Genomic DNA, 12500 nt, shown 5'->3' with positions numbered 1-12500 from the left:
TTCCTGCCAGAATGAACAAAGTCAAGAATTTGTGGAAGCACTGTTTAATGGTGAGTTCTGAGGGTAGTTTGGTGAGCGCAGCACCAAGGAATATAGATGGAGAGGAGGCTGAAAAGGTAGACTGCTTCTGGGTTTAGGTGAACTTTATATGCTTTGCACAAGAGTTTTGATTTTGTAAGCAAGACATCAGAACACTTTTTTAAAAATTTGTTTACCTAATTGGTTCTGAAGATAATTTATAGAATCTCTATCACTAATCCAATAGTTAGTACAATGGACAATTAAGGGTTTTTTAAATTTTTATTCTTTTTTTAAAGACAGAGTCTTGCTCTGTCAGCCGTACAATTATAAATTATAGCCCACTGCAGCCTTGACTCTTGGGCTCAAACAATCTTTCCACCTGAGCCTCCTGAGTAGTTAGGACTATAGGCATGCACCACCACGTTTGGCTAATTTTTGAATTTTTTTACAGACGGTTCTCACTATGTTGCCCAGGCTAGTCTCAACTCCTGGCCTCAAGGGACCCTCCTACCTTTGCCTCCCAAAATGTTAGGATTACTGGCATGAGCCACTGTGGCTGGCCAGCTATGGTTTTTGATGTACAGTACAATAGAACATAGGATACAGTAGCATGGAAAGTAGCCACAATTAAAGTTGTAAATTTAATATGTCATGTGAGTAATCAAAATGGGTTGTAACAGGTTTTATCAAGTTTATTATAAATTTGTATAGTGTTAACATAGAAATGGAAATTTGTAACCTCCATTTTATTCCATTTTAGTGAATACGCTTTATAGGTTAGTTTTTTTTCTTATGTAATATGATGTAAAGTGTATGGTTAATCTTAAAACTTTTCTCCAAGTGAAATGTTTAACAAAGAGTATTTATTGGTGATCACATGACATATCAAATTAACCTTCCTACTTGACACACTTAAATTACAGAAAGAGCAGAGTTTGGTTTGTTTTTCAAGTAATTTGATTTGGTAGTCATTGTAACCAACTCTGCTTTGTCGATGTTTGTGGGAATAGGGATAAATTCAGCCATGATAGTTTTAAGAAGCATCTATATTGACTATATAGCTGAGGGATTCTATAAAAGGAGCTAAATGTAGTTTGTATTTATTGTATGGTGTAAAAATAGGAATTGTCACTGGGGGAAAAGCATACAGACATGTAAACAAATATATCATCAGCACTAAATTAAAATTCACTAATATAAATTAGTGGTCAAAGAAGGAGAAGGAAATGGAGGAACTGAGAAGTTACTGTTGCCATCTCTTTAAATTACTGATAATAAATTTTATGGTGAGTTTTCATGAGTTTCCTGCATGAAGGGAAAAAAAAATGAAGATTGCTGAACTATAGAGGGAAGACATTATAGTCATAGATATTCATTTACTCATTAAAGATTAAAGGTGTGTTATTTCCCAAACATTGTACTAGGCACTGGGGATGAGACTAAGAAGATACAGTTCACTAGGAGAACCAGAGATAATTACTCTAGAGCCTTGAATCTAGTTGCTTTGACCTCTTCAAAGTTTCTGTCATCTCCTTATAAGTATTGAGAGAGACTTTAGAAGGGACAAAATATTAGGAACACTACTTGATCTTTTTAAAAAAATAAAAGATAAAAATGCTAACTGGAAATTATCCTGCTTTTAGGCTTTAAAACAGAGAGAAGCAATCCTGAAACTCATCTTGAAAAATGAAAATGTAAGTAGAAAATAAAAATTTTTTCCCCGTCCTATAAATCTGATGTTCATAAAGTTATTTTAGAGAAAAATGAGGAAGGAATTTGAGAATGATATACCCCAAGGATCTCCAGCCCCTGCAGCCACAGACCGGTACTGGTCTATGGCCTGTTAGGAACTGGGCCGCACAGCAGGAGGTGAGCTGTGGGCTAGAGCTCCACTTCCTGTCACATCAGCAGCGGCACTGGATTCTCATAGGATTGCAAACCCTATTGTGAACTGTGCATGCGAGGGATCTAGGTTGCTCGCTTCTTATGAGAGTCTAATGATAAATGTAATGCACTTGAATCATCCCCAAACTATGCCCCCTCCTCCACTTCTCCAGGTCTGTGGAAAAATTGTCTTCCACAAAATTGGTCCCTGATGCCAAAAAGGCTGAGGCACTGATACACCTTTGAACTTGACCTGAATCCTCTTGGTTGCTTATGTAACTCAGTAACTATGGTATATGTGAGTTAAAGATACTTTTCTTATGTTTTTAGTGCCATGTGTTTTTGTATCTGTGCATTAAAATGCTCTGATATTTTTCAGACTATTGTCTGATTTTATGTAAGATACATTTGTTTTTCTACAGAAGTTTTTTGTCGTTGTTTTTTACTTAATTGCATTTTTTTAACCTTTCCTGTGGTGCTGAAAATTGCAATATTTTTTGAAGTTGAAATTTAAATTTAAGAAATTGTGGTAATCAAAATTTTCAATAGCTTTTGTGTTTAAGGTTTTTTTGGTCACATGTTTCAAAAATTAAAGTATGTATATTTAATAATACACGGAGAAAAATCTTCTCTTTTTTCCTGTATATATTTTTTTCTTTTCTTTCTTTTTTTTTTTGAAGCAGAGTGTCACTCTGTAGTCCAGGCTGGATTGCAGTGGCACGATCTCGGCTCACTGCAACCTCTGCCTCCCAGGTTCAAGTGATTCTCATGTCTCAGCCTCCTGAGTAGCTGGGATTACAGGCGTGTGCCACCACACTCGGCTAATTTTTGTATTTTTACCATGTATTTTTTGCATTTTACCATATATTTTTACCACGGTTTCACCATGTTGGCCAGGCTGGTCTCAAACTCCTGGCCTCATATGTTATTTCTCCTTTTATTTACTTATTTTTTATATAAACTATCAATAACACATACACACTGTTCTGTGCATTGCTTTTTTTACTTATCGTTGAGATCTTTCCATATTAGCATCTAGTTTCCTTATTCTGTTGTCTCTCTTTGTTTTTACACTACATAGGATTCCACTGTATGGACATTCTGGAATTTAGTGAATCAATGCCACATTGAAGGACATTTGGATTGATTCTGGTCTTTCACTATTATAAAAATTCTACATTTAATAACCTTGTGTGTATGTCATTTCATACTTATACAGGAATATTAGTAAAGTAAATTATCCAGGAGCGGAATTGCTAGATCAAAGGTTAGAGTGTTTATAATTTTGGTAGCTATTGCCACATTGTTACGGTTTACTCATATTCCTGTGATAAAGAGTGCCTCTTTTCCTATAGTCTTGCCAACAGAATGTTATGGAACTTCATGCCAACATGATAGATAGAAAATGGTTATCTCTCTGTTTTTTTGTTTTTGTTTTTTTTCTTTTTTGTGACATGGTCTCTCTCTGTTGCCTAGCCTGAAGTGCAGTGGTGTGATCAGGGCTCACTGCAGCCTTAAACTCCTGGGCCCAAGTAATCTTCCCGCCTCACCCTCCCAAGCAGATTACAGGCATGTACCAGCAAGCCTGGCTAATTCTGTTTATTTATTTATTTATTTATTTTGTTGAGATGGTATCTTGCTGTGTTGCCCAGGCTGGTGTTGAACTCCTGGGTTCAAGCAATCCCCCCGCCTTGGCCTCCCAAGGCTGGAATTATAGGCATGAACCACCACAGCTGGTCAAAAATGGTTATCTCATTAAAGTTTTAATTTGCATTCTTTAGGGATAGAATGAATATTGTATGTTTAAGAAGCATTTGAATTTTTTTCTGTGAACTGTATATTCATATATTTTGCCCATTTTTCTATTGCAGTGCTCCTTTTCATAATAAATCTGTAGGAATTCTTTGTATTATGGAGATTTGCCCTTTGTATGATTTGAAAATATTTTTTTCCAAGTTGTCTTCCGATTTTATTGGAGTTTTCTTCCCCCCCACCCACCCCCCCTACGGCTTCTGGATTTTGAATATAAATTTAAAGGCCTTTCCTACTCCCAAGTTTATAAAGTAATTTTCCACACTTTCCAAACTCTTGCTGCCTGTTTTCCCAAAACTCGATAACTGCATATAATTGAATAACGTGGTATTCCTCTTTATCCCAAACTTGATATCTAAACTCACTGTTAGAACTCACTGTATAAACTAATAAATCAAATAGATTCTGATAGTGAATGAACCTTAGTAGAGATGCTACTTTTATCAAAATACTTGTATTTTTATGGCTTCCCTCCTTCCTTGAACTACCAGAAACCCCATGGCTAATTCTTCTCCAGCCATGCCCTACTTCCACACTTCCTATTTTTTCCCATTATATCTCACCCATAAATGTTTTAGTTGTATCTCTAAAAGAAAAGGATTCTTTTTTTTTTAACCTAGCCTCATTGCCATGTTATACCTATTAAATAATTGACAGTAAGTCATTATTTTCATTATCTAGTCTATGTACAAGTCTCTGATTATTGTTTTCTAAATGCCTTTTTTTAAACCATGTATGACTCAAGATCGTATGAATTTCCTAATTTGCAGTTCTTTGATACTTTTTATGTCTCTTTTAATTTATAGGTTATAGGTTCTTCCCTTATCTTGCTTCCCCCCCACACACCCAAGCTTTTAAAATTATTTACTGGAGAAACTAGATTGGGTTTGTCCTAAGTTGTCCACAGTCTGGGTTTTGCCGATTGCAGAGGAGTAGTTGTTGCTCTAATATTGGTAGTTGGATCAAGAGACTGGATGAGGTTCAGGGTGGTGGGGAGGAGACACAGGACAGGACAGCACAGCTTCATAAGTAGAATTATGTTCTTCCATCAGGAGAAACATAATATCTCAGTGGCTTGTACGTTTTACATTTAAATCTTTATCATATTTGGAATTTAGATAGATGATATGCAGTATGAATCCAACTTTGGTTTTGTTTTTCTAGATGGATACCTAGTTGTCCAACACCTTTTTTTTGTTTGTTTGTTTGTTTGTTTTTTGTGACGGAGTCTTGCTTTGTCACCCAGGCAGGAGTACAGTGGTGTGATCTCTGCTTACTGCAACCTCTGCCTTCCAGGTTCAAGTGATTCTTGTGCCTCAGCTTCCCGAGTAGCTGGGATTACAGGCACGTGCCACCATGCCTGGCCAATTTTTTGTATTTTTTCATAGAGACAGGGTTTCATCATATTGTCCAGGCTGCTCTCGAAGTACTGAGCTCAAGTGATCCACGTGCGTCTGTCTCCCATAGCAGTGGGATTTCAGGCGTGAGCCACTGCGCTCGGCCCATTTTTTTTTTTATAGCCACTACAGATGCCACTTTTACCAAATTCTCATATGTATTGTCTCTGTTTCTGGACTTTAAATTCAGGTCTTGGTCTTTCGTGTCTTTATGCACTAGGATTAATACTGTTTTAATTATTGAGGCTTTGTAAGTTTTAATATCTGGTAGAACTATATGTCCCTTGTTGTCCCCGAACCCCAAGGTTATTTTAATTCTTTTTCTCTGCATAAATTTTAGAATCAATTTGTCTTACATAGGAAAAAAATTAGCATTAATATTTTTGGTGGATTCTCATTTAAGATAATCTTTTTGATGTTGAATCTTTCTGCCCAAAGGCATATATGTCTTTCTGGGTTGTTTACCTTTGTGTCTTTCAGTTGTGTCCTAATGATTTATTTATTTTTTAAAGAGATCGGATATCTTATCAAGCAGATTTCCATGGAACTTACAAAAAAAAAAGAGAGGAGAGATAGAGTCTCACTCTGTTTACCCAGGCTGACGTGTTGTTTTTTCAGGGTCTCACTGTATTACCCAGGCTAAAGTGCTGTGATATGATCATAGTGCACTGCAACCTTGATCTCCTGGGCTCAAGTGATCCTCCCACCTCAGTCTCCCAAGTAGTTAGGACTGCAGGCATGCTTCACCACGCACAGCTAGTTGTTTTTTGTTTTTTAAAAATCTTCTTGTAGAGAAAGGGTCTCGCTATGTTATCCAGGCAGGTTTTGAACTCCTGACCTCGAGGTATCCTCCTGCCCTGGACTCCCAAAGTGCTAGGATTATAGTCATGAACCACCATTCTTGACCTATTGCCTTAAAACATATCAAAATAACATATAGTGTATGCAAAAGCTTAAAGAACCTAGCAAATTACAAAGATTAGGATCAGTGGTTATCATTTTGGGGGGAGCATGTCATAGAGCCCTTTAAGAATGAGATAAAAGTAGTCTTTTCTTTTTTTTTTTTTTTTTTTTGAGACGGAGTCTCGCTCTGTCGCCCAGGCTGGAGTGCAGTGGCATGATCTTGGCTCACTGCAACTTTCACCTCCTGGGTTCAAGCGATTCTCCTGCCTCAGCCACCTAAGTAGCTGGGATTATAGGCGTGCGCCACCACACCCGGCTTATATATATATATATATATATATTTTTTTTTTAGTAGAGACGGGGTTTCACCATGTTGATCAGGCTGGCCTCGGACTCCTGACCTCATGATCCGCCCGCCTCAGCCTCCTAAAGTGCTGGGATTACAGGCATGAGCCACCGTGCCCGGTTGACTTTTAATTGAATTTTTGATAACTGCTTTCAAAAAAACATTGTGTAATCCTGGCACTTTGGGAGGCCAAGGCAGGCAGATCACCTGAGGTCAGGAGTTCGAAACCAGCCTGGCCAACATGGTGAAACCCTGTCTCTACTAAAAATACAAAAAAAATTAGCTGGACATGGTGGCTGGCAACCGTAATCCCGGCTACTTGGGAGGCTGAGGCAGGAAAATCACTTGAACCCCGGAGGCAGAGGTTGCAGTGAGCCGAGATCGCGCCACTGCACTCCAGCCTGGGTGACTAGAGTAAGACTCTGTCTCAAAAAAAAAAAAAAGTGTAGTTGTAGTATTGTTTAGATAAAATACAATTGGTAAACCTTTAACAGTGATAGACACCAGTGAAAAGTTTAGAGAAGAAAATAAAGGGGATAGTTAATAAGTTCCTTTGAATTAGGATGGCCATGGTGTGGCTAGAAATTTAACAGATACTAGAAGGTAGTTACAATTTTGGAGACTTCAAGTTAACCAATACAGTTATTTAATTTAAACCATTTTAATGAAGGATCGTTTTGCATGACTGGAAGTTTATAACATTTTTGAAATATAGTGTGATCTAGTGTAGCTGGAGATGATGCAGATGATTTACATATAGCTGATTAATATGAGTACAAGTGATGAAATTTAAGCCCTTGTAACAGAGCCATAATTTACACAGGTTATTTAGTTTCACATTTAAACTTAAGAAGTTACTCATGTCAGTGCTGGGCATGGTGACTCATGCCTGTAATCCTAGCACTTCTGAAGGCCATGGTGGGAGGATCACTTGAGGCCAGGAGTTTGAGACAGGTCCGGGCAACATGATGAGACCTCACCTCTACAAAGAAATTTTAAAATTTAAATGGGTCTGCCTAGTTACTCGGGAGGCTGAGGCAGGAGGATCACTTGAGCTTAGAAGTTCAAGGCTGCAGTGGATGCACCACTGCATTCTAGCCTGGGTGACAGAGCAAGATCCTGTTTCTAAAAAAAAAATAAGAGGAAGAAATTATACATGTCTCTTAATTTTAGTATTCAGTATTCTGCTTTCTTAGTACTGTCTTTGGAAATTCTTTTAGGATTATATTTTTCATGGCTACAGGGAATTTTTTTTTTAGACGATCTCTGCTTTGTCACCCAGGCTAGAGTGCAGTGGCACAATCTCAGCTCACTGCAGCCTCCCTGGGCTCAAGTGATCCCCCCGCCTCAGTCCCCTGAGTAGCTGGGACTATAGGTGCATGCACCACACCCAGCGAATTTTTTGTATTTTTAGTAGAAATGGGGTTTCGCCTTGTTGCCCAGGCTGGTCTAGAACTCCTGAGCTCAAGAGATCCACCCATCTCAGCCTCCCAAAGTGCTAGGATTACAAGCATGAGCCATCCCACCCAGCAGATACAGGGAATTTTTAGCAATTCTGTTATTCATAAAACCACAAAGTATAGTCTCTAATCAGTTTTATGTTGCAAAATACGAATGCTCTCTGGATAATTGCTGACATGAGAACATCTCGTCATTTCCCACTGGTTGGTATTTATATGCTGAAGGATTACTGCTACTTCAATAAAATCTGAAGAAAATTCATTTAATTTTGTTAAAGATGCCTCAAATCAGTAGCACATATATTTATTTGGTAAACTGAGCACTGTCATGCTTATACATTGTGGAGCTAAATAAGGGTTTTTTGTTGTTTTTTTTTAATTCACATGAACTTCCAGACTTTGAGTTCGTCTTCTCTGAATAAAAGATTGAAGCTTTTGAAATGATACTGTGTTCTACTCTTTTACAATTATTTTATTGATAGGTATTCCTTAACATGATTCGCTTATTTTAAAAAGATAGTGTAGTGATTTTGGCTTAAGGTTTTAAGTATAAAAAGAATTAGCACTGATAAAATTTATACCCTGTAAAAGTATTTCGTCTGACTTTAAGGAGGTAGCTTTTTTCCCTATACAAACTGACCTGAAATTACTTTTATATGATATAGCAGCAATAGTTTTTGTTTTTTGTTTTGAGACAGAACTGACAGTCTCCTACATTCTAGCTGACCAGCCTCGTCATTCTAGCCAGACTGGAATGCAGTGGTGTAATCCTAGCTCACTGCAGCCTTGAACTCCTTGGCTCAAGTGATCCTCCTGCCTCAACCTCCTGAGTAGCTAGACACACCCAGCTAGTTAACAAAATTTTTTTTGTTGAGATGGGGTCTGTGTTAGCCCGTTCTCAAACCGCTATAAAGAACTACCTGAGACTGGATAACTTATGAAGAAAAGAGGTTTAATTGACTTACCGTTCCACAAGCTGTACAGGAAGCATGGCTAGGAGGCCTCAGGAAACTTAACAATCATGGTCAAAGGTGAAGGGGAAGCAAGCATGTCTTACCATGGCAGAGCAGGAGTGGGAGAGAGTGAAGGGGGAAGTGCCACACACTTTTAAACCATCAGATCTTGAGAGAACTCACTCACTATCATGAGAACAAGGGGGAAGTCTGTCCCCATAATCCAATCACTTCCCACTAGGTCCCTCCCCCTAACACTGGGAATTAAATTCAACATGAGACTTGGGTGGGGACACAGAGCCAAACCATATCAGGGTCTCATCATTTGCCCCAGCTGGTCTTGAAATAAAATTATAAGTGTAAAATGCTTAGAGTACATAGATGTTATTTACAAGTATACTATTAATGGTGGATATAATAATAAACAACTGCATAAGTATCATTCTTTCAAGCTGTTTTAGAAGTCTGTTAACTTATTCTGCTGTTGCTGCCTATACTCAAAACCTTTTTAACTTGGGAATTGCCTTCAGAGTTGCCTAATGAAAAGAGTTCTCATTATTTCATGGTTTATCTAAAAGCTATTATCTTAGAACAAAATGAGCTACTTTTAGAGTGCTTGCTATGTGCCAAGCATTTTGGTGAGCTATACATTGTTTTATTTAATCCTCATTTATCTAAGGAGTACATATTAGTCCTATTTTACAGCTGAGGAAACTGAAACCCAGAGAAGTTTTGTAATAACTTGCCCAGGATTACACAAAGAAGTGATGGAGCCTACTCTTAACCATTAGGGTATGGTACCTCTTAATTAAATCTTGCTCCCCCAGTGACTGGAATCTTCTTTTCTTTGTTTTCTTATACTTGGTTGGTTCATCTTTCTAACTGTATCATCTTATCAGGCACAAGATTTGTGAGTGGTTAGAACATAGGGTGGCCCAACAACGGAGTGGTCAAAAGACAGGAGGAAGTGTTGGATGTTTAATTTTTAACATCTCAGAGTATAGTTTGGAAAGCTCTTTAAAGTAGTTTGTTAAATGTATGAAATATTTCAAACATACAAACAAATAGCCCCATTATCTTCCACCCATATTTAACAGGCAATTTTAATATATTTCCACATTTGCTTCATATTTTTTTTTTAATTAAGTACAGCCTTAAGCAACCACTGGCCACTTCCCATTATCACCGTCATTGGTAACCTGCTGTCCAGGAGTTGATAGAGTTTATCAATCCCGTGAATATATGTGAACAGATACCTAATGCATGTGCATAGGTATATGTTATTTTTATTCTTTTTACAAACAGTAGAAAAATTAGATCCTTGTATGTGTCTGTTTCTTAAGGACACATGAGAAGAGTTTCTCAATTCACAAAAAATTAAAAACTACAAAGGAAAGAGAATAGAGAAGTCTGACTATAATCAGACTTAAAGCTTCTGTATCACGGGATAACATGAACAAAGTGAAAAAACAAGCCACAATGAAAATATTTGCAACCCTATAACCATCAAAGGACTAAGATCTAAATTATATACATGTATGTACATGAGATCACAGGTGCTGTCACCGGTCCTAGGAACTCACTGATGTGGCAGTACATGAGACATAAGTTAAAAATCTTCCAGTATTGTGAATTTGCCCATTTTTATATGTAATTATATAAATTTTTGCTGTATATGTTTTGAGGCCATGTTACATGTATGTCTACAGGGGCAGAATTGTTGTATTTTTCTGGTGAATTTTTTTTTATCATTATATAATGACTTCTCAGTTATGCATTTTGAGTAAAAATCTGATGTAACTAGAACTACATTAGCTTTGTTTTTATTAATAGTTGATGTCTTTCAGCCTTTTACTTCCTGCTTTTCTTTGTTTTTATTTCAAATGTAACACAAAGACTGCTTTTTTCCCTTTAGCATAAGTATTGTCTATTATAAACCTCAAATAGCTACATTTTGGGTTCTTTTGTATAAAATCTTTTACCAGCCAAGTTTAGTCTATTTGCATTTATGGTAATTACTCATAAATTTGGATTCATTCATTATTATTTTAATGCTTTCCATTTATTATGCTTTTTCTTTGCTTATTTGTCCCAACCCTCTAGTCCTGAGTTTGTTAATACTGCTCTTGTATTCTCTATTCTGTTTTTCTCCCTTCCTCTATTGGTTTGGAAATTACACATTCTCTTTCTTCCTTTAGTGTACCCTTTCTATCCTTTAGTGGTACCTATGTATTTTGACATACATAAATAAAGTCTAAGTTAATAATATCTGTACCCTCTTTTTAATGCTTTAATTGTAACACTTTAGAGTACTTTAATGTAGATGTCTCCTCTGTCTTACATGTCCTTATTGTACAGCATTTTAGCTCCACTGTTTTTGTACCCCAAATGATTATGACTACTATAATAACTATTATTACTACTATTTATATAGCTAAAGTTTATTTAGATTTATCCATGTATTTACCATTTGCTTTGCTTATCATTGCTGCTTGCACTCCTGCCCTCTGGGTTCAGTTTCTTTTTATCAAAAAACATGATTTATCTTCATGTAACCCTCACGTTTAGGAATGAGAGCACTGTCATGTGAGGTCACAGTTGCAGAGCTGGCAGTGTTGTCTCACCTTCAAGTCTCTTGTCCTTGTGTAGAGTTGCTGTTCTTCCTAAAACACTGTGTCTTCCACGTATACAAATGGGAATTTAGTAAATATAATACAAATACAAATGGGAATTTAGTAACTATAAGGTGTCATTTCACATCAGTGGGGGAAAGTAAATGTTGCTGTAACAAGTGATGAGCTAAACGGGAAAAATACAGCTGGACCTCACTATATTGTGTTCAAATCCTGGCTCTGACCGTGTTTACCTGTCCAGGTCTCATGATTCTTATCTGAAAATGAAATTGATAGTTTCTGAGAAGATTAAATGAGAATAATACATGCAAAGTGCTTACCCCAGTGAATGAGACATAAGAATCATTTACTAGATGGTAGTTATAGATTTTTTTCTTGCTTATTTTCTCTTCTTAATCTGTACATAAGTTTAGTATGATTAGACTATCTCAAGTCTATTATGTGGCTAGGACAGTCACTTAATTGGCTTGACTATAAGCTTAGCTTGAGGAGCAAAAGTATAGGTGCTAAATTCATGTTGAGATAATAGAATACCAAGCATTACAATTAAAAGGAATGTTGAGTGTTTTTTTTTTTTTTTTTGTAATGGACTCTTGATGTAGGTTATTTGCCAAGTACTGTATGTTGAATGTATTACAGAAAAATGTCACCTTGGTACCTTCTTGAGAGATATCAAAGAAAGTCCAATATCCGTTCTTCCCCATCACTCTACAGTGTATCTAGTAATAATTATTTGTCTTAATCATAAGGACAAATAATGAAAATTATATTTCAAATTTCTAAGCTTTTGTGGTTAAAAAAACTTCTAGAAACTATTGTTTCTCCTCCCATGCAGTTATAATATGCTTAACTTTCTTTAAGATGGGTGTTTGGTAGTATCATTTACAATATATTTATTTTTGTTTTTTAAGCATGTTTTTATATTTGTTTAAGGTGGATAGGCATGTAGACCTGCTAGAAGTTGCCCAGGAAACTGATGGGTTTTCAGGAAGTGACCTAAAAGAGATGTGTCGAGATGCTGCCCTCCTCTGTGTTAGAGAATATGTTAATTCTACATCAGAAGAAAGGTATGTTATTTTGACTTGATTTTT

At 36.7% G+C, this 12500-nt stretch overlaps 1 protein-coding gene across 2 annotated transcripts in view; it reads left to right on the top strand.

Moving 5' to 3' along the window:
• Positions 1–12500, top strand: part of ATAD1 (ATPase family AAA domain containing 1) — a 65822-nt gene that overhangs the window by 49648 nt on the left and 3674 nt on the right. For both annotated transcript variants that reach the window (XM_034931057.2, XM_008962845.3), the window contains exons 8-9: positions 1665–1715; positions 12343–12476. In XM_034931057.2, coding sequence (XP_034786948.1) covers positions 1665–1715; positions 12343–12476 — 185 coding nt within the window. The remainder of the gene's footprint in view (positions 1–1664; positions 1716–12342; positions 12477–12500) is intronic.

Source organism: Pan paniscus, chromosome 8 (assembly GCF_029289425.2).
Source record: "Pan paniscus chromosome 8, NHGRI_mPanPan1-v2.0_pri, whole genome shotgun sequence".
NCBI classification, from domain to species: Eukaryota; Metazoa; Chordata; class Mammalia; order Primates; family Hominidae; genus Pan; species Pan paniscus.
Note: the sequence above shows the minus strand (reverse complement) of the source record. Positions and strands in the feature narration are given on the sequence as shown.